Consider the following 9057-nt stretch of genomic DNA (forward strand, 5'->3'; position numbering starts at 1 on the left):
GCTAAGCTAGCAGCTGACAGGCACAGCCCAGGTGCACTGGGGGCTGCGACTTCCTATGCAGTGCCACTGTGAGCTGACAATGTCGCTAGAAACAACCCACTGATTATTACTCATACGCAAAGACATCGTGATGTATTACCGACAAAAAATATATATGAATGGAATATACTTACTAGCCGCAATGATACCAGAAAATGACTGGAATCGTCTCTATTAGCAATGGAGGGAGGAACACACTAGACATGCAAAATGGTGGCCACTCCAGCCTCAGCACATCTACCGCAGGCGGAAGGTTACACTGACGAAGCTGAAAGGTTTGTGAAAGACGCGCGGATGCGGACTGGCTAGATCCATGTTCTCCAGGGCTAAAGTTTATCTCCAACACACAGTAACGTTGCCTTGTTCTACGAGACTCACCTGATATGCCAGTGTTCACTGGACACAATAGGTAATAGTTGATTTATGTATTTTAAGAGTATACGAGTAATAGCTAGGAGAAGACTTTACTCCCGATTTAAATTTGGTGGACGATATCTAGCTAGCAAGCTTTGACCATAGAGCGCTAATGTTTGATTCCTTCACTCTAGCAAGCTAGCTAACGTTTAAATTATCCGAATGATTTCATTGACTGGATGGCAAAAAATAATTGGGGCTGATGTGGCTTTCAATAGTAATGCATGACATTTTTTATTTGCACTAAAGCTCTCGCAGATGTCACGACACGGACAGATTATTTAATCGAAATGGTACGCTTTCTCCTAGCCATGCGGAAGAATACATATTTTCGCTGTCAGTGTCGTGCTGTGGTCGGTTTACTCGTGGCATTCTGTGATGACGACAACGTGAAATGTTATGACATTAGCGCTTCAGTGGTTTTGAGCGCCACCTAGTGTCTACTACTTATTTAAGGTGATTTGCATGTTCAATTTTTGGCGAGTTTTTATGCCGGATGTAATTCCTGACTCAACGCTCTGTATTTATCAGGGCTTGGATCTGGCAGTGCTAAGTTAGCTCCTGCTAACCGCACTACCCGTGAGGCTGCATTCATTTTCAGCATTATGGTTGCCCTCAAAGGGCCAGTTGTAACCGTAACACAGTGTAAATGTAATGTAAAATAAATGTAACTACTCCTCAACATGCTGTTAAATAACTGTGTTATAACTTAAGTTGCAAACATTATACTGTATATGCAATTGCATAGTTGTAAAAAAAATGGATTGCTTATTGCTACAATTATGTAATTGACGGCATCTGTCTGTTAGCAAGATAACTCAAAAAGATCTGGATCCATTGCAGTCGATGGAGCTTTACAGTGTGTTCAATTCCTCGGTTGATTATTGACCGATGTTTATGGAATTTGACACGGTCATGTAGGGTGGGAACCTCTATCTAACCAAATTTCATCTGGATAGGATTCCGAATGGTCAGTAAAAATATATATAATTTTCAAATCTAATTTTCAAAACTTTTCATGGTTGGTCTATAAAGATGCCAAGAACAATTTATAACCTTTTGGTGATGATCCAGATCACCATGTGGACGGTGTAAATCTAATTTTGAGGGGAACGAGCTGCTTGGCGGAGGTCTGCAGTGTTTTTCTCGTTTTTCTAGTTTCATGATTGCGACTGCGTTTCTAAATAAGAGTGACGGGCTGAAACTATTTCTGATTCTATTGACAATAGTCTACTGAAGAAAAATGTTGATAGAACTTATTAAATATATATCTTTATAGTTTACACTGTGGTCTAACGGTCAAACATGCAGAATATACAAACATCCCACCGATAAGATCAAAGTCAGATGCTAATTAGTCGATTAACATTAGTTAATGTTAGTTATATAATATGAAATAATGAAGAAAAGTATTATCTAGTGTCTGCTTCGATGTCCCAAAACATCTTTTGACTGTTTGAAATTCGTTATAACATATTAAATTAGTATGATAATACTTGGACAGAGTGATAAGGTTGAAATATGGGTCTCCGACACGACGTGAACGCAACGCCTCTCCGTTTCCCATAATCCTGTTCGAGGCTTCGTTGCTTTACCATTGGATCTGCTGAGCGCGTGCGTCGCTGCGGTGCGTTCACGGGTTCCAGCAGCTCTCCGTCGTCGCAGCTCGGGGCTGCTCGGGAGTCTCCGGTCGGGGCTCGGACGTCATTAAAAACCGACCGGCCGACTTGGAACGGTGTTTTAGTTTGTTTTTACCGAAGGAAGAAAATGACTCCTTCATGCATCCGTGTGTGAAACGGCCCCGTCTACGGTTGTCGGGTTGCCTGTTTGATGTATCTTTTTTTCCCCTTCCTATTATATCATTATTTTTATTTCGCGCATCATCAGTCCCCTCATTGCGGAATACTCGGAGTGGGTTAGGTGGAGATTCCAGGTTCTTTTTTTTTTTTTTTTTAACCGGGAGTGGACCGTAATATGTCCAGACGAAAACAGAACAACCCCTTCAAAGTTAACTGTAGGTATTATTTAACACCGTTTTGTGTATTTAAGCCACGTCCGGTTTTTCTTGTGTCCTTTTATTAGATAGGGATCCTCCATCGAGGACTTCTTGTGATTTGCACCATTCGACTCTGTGAGGTTGTGTCTGTCTTCACCTTCATTGTGATTTGTGAGTTTGTGCGAGAACGACAGAAGATTATGTCCATTTATTTACCTCTCTTCCTTTATTATACAGTAATTACGTTAAATCTAATTGTGCGTGTCAGGATTAAAAGAGGCCAAAACAAATTTAAGTGGCGAGCAACACTTATTCAGGTGACAAGTGAAAATGTAAAACTGAACATGAAATAAGCAGATCTCTATGAAATGATCAGCAGTTATTTGGTGGCTGTTTGTATTGAAGATTTGATAGTAGGGTTTGTCACTAAACATAATGTGCCTTAGTTGTGTAAACATCCTTTGATGTCGATATGGCATGCAAAAATATTCAGAAACATTCTGTGAGGAAAGTCAGTTCTACCCTTTAAGTAGGACCAGAAAGGAGCCTTAAAAGCGTTTCCCACTGTCCCACAAGCTGGCTCTGACATCTCAGGCTCAGTGTGTGGAAGCAGGAAGTAACACAAAACACAAACGCATGCTACGATGATTGATTAATGGATCTGAATGGGGGGAAAAAAATCATTCGAATGGCGTTAAACACTAAGATTCCAGCTTTCCAAGTGATGAATGAAATTTCCAAATGAGTAGATCTGATGCTTTTCTTTGATATACAAGATGTGACACTTGAATATTTGGATGGTTCAGACTGTTGCTTGGATATAATAAGCTATTTGTATGGGAAGAAGGTGTCTGTAAAGTTACATGAGCACCTGTCACTGACTTATAACATAGTTATACCTGTTCTTATAGTTTGTAACCATCAGATTAACTGACAGAGAAGACAGTAATTGTGTCCATCCCAACCGAGAGAACGGCCTTAGACGTCGCCGCTTGATGAAGTCACTGTTTCTCTCACAGGTGGTGCCTAATAAGAAGTTTAGCTGTGAGTGAATCACCGGTGCCTCTCCCTGCTCTTTTGACCGTCTGACCCGTGTATCCCCCCCTGATTTTATGTATATCTTGCACTTGCCCCTGCAGTAAATCCCCATGCGCTAATGAGCTCGTTTGCTGCTCTTGTAAAAATTGTACCACAGCCCAGAGTGGAAGCCCGAAAACCCCCAGGAGGATTTGTTTTGCTGTGGTCTCCGACGCCGCCGTGTCGCTGGAGTGTGAGTTCAGACTCTGTTTCCTATGTTGACTTCAGCCTCGCTCTTTCCGTGATCGCTTTACCTGCCTTTTCTCGCGAGGTATGGATTGCATTCACAGACGAGAGGGTCAGACTGATGGGCGGACCAGACGGTCAGGGGGTCTGACTGGCAGGCAGACTGACAAGAACACGCGCGCACACACACGCACACACACACACACACAGGGAATTCCAGACAATAATACAACAATGCAGTCTGTCTAGCTTTTTGTATTTGATGCATGAAGACACACGGCATAATATAAAAGTTAATTAGGTGGTGCGACTCTAACGGAGGGAATAGAGATCAGTGGACTGAAAACATTTAGCTGAAATCATGAACAGGTATCAGATTTCATGTCTGGTTACCGAGGTTCATTTTGGGGGATTCTTTAGTTTCGATAAATGTAAGAACATGCTTTCTGTTGTTGTTGTTGTTGTTTTTTTCATTGAACATTTGTCTTTCTCTTGATCTGTGAGTTTCTGTTCTTTCCCGGTGACGGTGTGATCAAAGGCCCAAAAGAACTTGTTTCTTTTCTGATGTTATCATGAATTCTGGGTTCATTTCAGATGATAACTGGAATCCAGAGAAAGCCTCACAAAGAGGAAAATGGTTAATCACCTCATCTGTCTGCGATATTTCACTTCTGTGTGTGTGTGTGTGTGTGTGTGTGTGTGTGTGTCCTGCAGATTCAGACGTGTAGCGTGTGTTTTGGACGTGACGGCGGGTCAGCAGCAGCAGGAGGAGGCTGCTTTGAATCCAACAGGATGCCCCCCCCCCATTGCTTCATGTTGGAGTAAAGTCTTGGCATTCTGTCTTTTGTCAGCGCTACCCCCTCCTCCCCCGCCCCCTCTTCGTCCTCCCCTCTCCTCCTCTTCTGTGTGTCTGTCGGCTGATGAGTTTGTCTCTTTGTCTGGATTCAGTCAGACACTGCGTCACCTCCTGCCTACAGACACACAGACACAGAGATAACATCACGGTGGCAGGGACTGAGGGAACAGACAGAACCGTGGCAACGGGGGGCGTGGCCAGTTTGTTGTAGTTCATAGTTCACTATCCTGACCCTCCAGTGCTAATGGACGGTTTGTTTCCCATGGGGAAAGCACCCAGCCTGCATTCACACTCTAACCTCTCACCACTAGAATAAAAGTGCACGTGTTGCATGCAGCGCTTCGGGCGTGCGACGATGGCTGTAATGACGTGTGTCAGTCTCAGGTAGCTGAAGTCAGGATGTCCTGCCCCATCGCCTGTCTCCGATCCGAGAGGGAAGAAAGGCGGATTTAAGCGGCTTTGTTTTCACTGCCTGACGTGGGATGTTCGCTGGCGTGAAGCTCCGTGAACGCCGGAGGACCTTCCAGCGAAACTGTCTCCAGTGAAGCGGTCTCGGCAGTCGGATACGAGTTTTCCTGGTCAAGTGTGATCATGAGAAAAGCGAATCCTTCACCCCCGCTGGGCCGCCATAAAATGGCTTTGCAAAGAGTTGATTGAGGCGCATATGGGCTGCTATGATATGAAGTTTTATCCCCCCCCCCCCCCCCCCATGAGCTGATGGTATGGATATGGAGGGAGGACAGAGGGTGAGCCAGGCTGTTAGTGTGTGGGTGGTACAGAGAGAGAGAGAGAGAGAGAGAGAGAGAGAGACTGAGTCGCAAGGTAGTTAGCCGGAAGAAAAGAGTGCACGCTGCCTCCCCCCGTGGGACTGCAGCACGACTGTCGAGCAGAGCTAGCATGCATCTGAGCGTGTGTGTGTGTGTGTGTGTGTGTGTGTGTGAAAAAGTGGGGGTTGGGATGCAAATGAAGTTAATGTGTGTCAGCGGCCCCTCCCCTCACCATTCCTTATTTCATTTCATCGACGGACAGCTCGAGTGAAAGCAGCCCGAGCCGTCGCCGGCGGAAACGCTCTGGTGGTCCACACCTTTTTAGAGCACGTGTGTCAAACACATTACTTTTTAAAGGGGGGGGGGGTAGCTGTGATCTTTTCAGATCAAAAATATTGCAGGTACTTGATAGTCCCATGAATATCAAATCTGTGCGATTGAGTTTGCAGGTCACGGAAGTTGTAGAGCTATGATGTCTGCTAATAAAGGTTTCCACATTGCTCCAGTGCTGCAGCACTTTGCATGTACAGGTGAATCCACTGGTGTTGAAAGCGTCCTGCCTTCCTGTGGGAGGCTGGGATCCTAGATGCTGCGCTGTGCAGCTGGAGGCAACGCTTGTAGGTGTTGATCGCATTCCCATCACACGAGTTTGAGGTGGTGTTTATTAAGGGTCCCATAAAGACATGGGGCGAAATGAAATCATAAAGAAAGCCCTTCTTTTTTAGCTGACGCTTCAAAGTAGGAGCTTGTTCTCCCCGGTGGAAGCGCGCTGACTGCTGCCCGTCTCCGTGTCTCTCTCCAGGGCCGTTTCACACTGCAGGACTTCAGCACGCTATTAACATGGACGGAAGAGACGGATTCACAGAGGACGTCGAGTGCTGCAGCAACAACTCCCAGGAAATCCAAGAGCAGGACAGCACCACAGGTACAGGAAGGCGGGCCGGGACCGTGCAGGGTTAGGGTCCTCGGGCTGACGGCGAGAGTAAAGCCCCCGCTCTGTGTTCTGTCTGGATTGATAGGGATGTGTTTGCCTCCGTAGAAGACAGCGACAGCGACCCGGACAACCACGGTGAAGACTCGTCCTCTAACACCTCCGCCGACGACCACATGACCACCGAGAGATCACAGTGCCGCCTACAAGGAGTGGCGGTCAAAGAGGTGAGGGGGGGGGGGGGGGGGGGTGCTTACTGTCATGGATGCAAATCTGGTCGTAGCGGTTTCATTTACGTTGATGACGATATTTTTCGTTTGCACGCGCACACTTCATATATCACGTGCAGAAATGCTTCAACCTGCAAGACAAAGAAAAAGGGCTGGAGTTTTGCTCAGAGGTTATAGGTTCTAAATGCAAATTCAAAATGGTGATGCCAGCACATCCAGTGCTTGCCATCTTCCTGAAAGGTGTGTGTGATGATGCTTTACCCCCCCCCAGGAGTATGAGGAAGGCTCAGACTACAGCAGCAACTTTGTCTGTCCTCTTTGCACTCTGGATTTCGGCAGCCCTGAGACGCTCATCTCCCACGTCTACCAGGTGAGAAGCTCCCGTCTCCGTCTCGTGCAGAACGGTGGAAACCGGAGCGGCTGCAGATGTTTTCGTTGCTTCCAGTTCGGTCGCCACCTTAACAAGAAGCGTTCAGCATCGGGGGGGGGGGGGGTCGAGGTTGTTGACCTGGACGAGCTAAGCTCAACACGGTGAACGTGTCACGCCAAACCGGGTCGAGTTCAAGCAGTTAAAATATTCTCCGAGTCTGTTTTTGCCGTTTCACCTCCTCCTCGGGTTAATTATGCTTCATCTTACGGTAATCCACACCGTCGCCTCCTTTTATGTCTCCTCGACGACCACTCTCATCTCTGCTGCAAGCGTTTGCAGAATTCACACGATCAACACGTAACATGTTTATGTTTTTGCCCCCCCCCCCCCCTATTGTCAGGCAGTTATTGGCTTTGTTCCCGTCCTGAAATTTGACACTCGCGTTCCCCTCGCAGAAAGCCACCATTTTCATTTTTGTCTGCTTCAAACACGTCTCTTCTTCGTTCACCAGCACACCTCCACGATGAGCAACGCCCAGAGCTACGTGTGCCCGGTGTGTGGGCGGGCCCTGAGTTCACCGGGCTCGCTTGGACGCCATCTTCTCATCCACTCTGAGGACCGCCTCTCCAACTGCGCCGTCTGCGGCGTCCGCTTCACGGACAGCAACAACTTCAACAGGTGGGGGTTTAACTCCACCGTCTGTCTTGCCTTTTCCTTTTCCTTTGAAAGGAAGAAGTTGACAGATGGCAGGTATGTGATTTTTGGAAGTACAGATGTGCTTTTACGCCCCGGTGGCTTTTTGTGTTTCACTTCAAATCACAAATCAGTCATTAAAGCAGTTTGTAGTTAAAATGTTAAATACACAAAATGCAGTTTATGCTCGGTGATGAATCATAATCCTGCTGTTCTGTCTATTTTTACACGTTAGCTTGTAACGTCTCTGAGTCAGTGGCAGAAACACTGCAAGTTTAAAAACACTGCACTTTAATTCAGAGTCTGTTTTTGCATTAGTGCAGTAAAAACCAAAAAAAGACGAGTCAGAAATTTGTGGTCCTTTGAAAACAAATATTTTGGTAAACTGCAGGTTCCCTTTTTCTACATCCCAGAATAATGATCAAATCCGACAAAAGGAAAGCGAGCTGAGGATGCTTCGTTGGTACGGATTACTGGAACATGAGGGATGAATACAATTAGCGCTGAGATGACAGGTTTAATGGAAATAAACTCTCATGTTGCTTAGCAACTAGCAGTACCTTGAAATTTAAGCAGCACTACCAAATATGAAGATGCATAGTAGGAGAAACATGGAAGGAAGCCATGATGAGTGTTCGGCTGGAGGGAAGCGCCTAGAATCTAAAGGAAGACATGAAATCTGTGCTATCAGCTGTAAAGCGTCATTTCCTTTAAACGAGTGGCCTGATCCTGGGTCAGTTTTACCAAAGGAACAAACGTTTGTGTCTGTGTGTGTTTTGTTAGGGAGAAGCTTAAAGATGTCCTCGACACAACAAGGATGGACGCCACCGGTGGGGGGGACGCCTGCTCCCTCTCCAGCAGCCCCATGGCCAGCCCTGCCCACGGACCGGGCCCCAGCTCCAGCTCCAGCCCCGGCTCGTGTCAGGGCCCCCACCCCTGTGACGCCCCCGACCTCTGCGAGGCCCATCGCGCCTGCCAGGGACTGGGCCGCGGCCCGGCCCCCGGACAGGGGGTCTCCTTCCCCTCCCTGCCGGACAGCCTTCTCACTGAAGGACCTTCACTTGCCTCCATCCCAGATGCTCTTCGCTCCTCTTCCTCCAGCCTCCCCCCCATCCCCGACATCCTGAGCCCCGCGCCCGTGTATCCCGCCGGGGTGCTGCTGGTGTGCAACAGCTGCGTGGCCTATCAGCAGCTGGTGGAGGCCCAGTCGCCGACGCGGAAGTGGGCTCTGCGCCGGAAGAACGAGCCCTTCCAGGCGCGCTCGCAGCGTCTGGAGCGCGAGCGCACCGCCAAGAAGAACAAGCGGGCGTGCGAGACGGAGGACGAGAGGGAGCTGCGGCGGCTGCAAGACCGCGAGGCCAAGCGCATGCAGCGGATGCAGGAGTCGGAGGAGCAGCGGGCACGCCGGCTGCAGAGAGACAGGGAGGCCATGCGCCTGAAGAGGGCGAGCGAGACGCCGGAGAAGAGGCAGGCCCGGCTGATCCGCGAGCGAGAGGCC

The 9057-nt window shown here is 47.9% G+C and overlaps 1 protein-coding gene across 1 annotated transcript in view; it reads left to right on the forward strand.

The window, feature by feature from the left end:
- The first annotated feature begins 2427 nt into the window (after positions 1 to 2427).
- znf821 (zinc finger protein 821) overlaps positions 2428 to 9057 on the forward strand; it is a 13224-nt gene continuing 6594 nt past the window's right edge. Inside the window, exons 1-6 of the mRNA XM_068741508.1 lie at positions 2428 to 2467; positions 6138 to 6260; positions 6375 to 6493; positions 6768 to 6866; positions 7378 to 7544; positions 8343 to 9054. Coding sequence (XP_068597609.1) covers positions 2428 to 2467; positions 6138 to 6260; positions 6375 to 6493; positions 6768 to 6866; positions 7378 to 7544; positions 8343 to 9054 — 1260 coding nt within the window. The remainder of the gene's footprint in view (positions 2468 to 6137; positions 6261 to 6374; positions 6494 to 6767; positions 6867 to 7377; positions 7545 to 8342; positions 9055 to 9057) is intronic.

Source organism: Brachionichthys hirsutus, chromosome 1, assembly GCF_040956055.1.
Source record: "Brachionichthys hirsutus isolate HB-005 chromosome 1, CSIRO-AGI_Bhir_v1, whole genome shotgun sequence".
Lineage (NCBI taxonomy): Eukaryota > Metazoa > Chordata > Actinopteri > Lophiiformes > Brachionichthyidae > Brachionichthys > Brachionichthys hirsutus.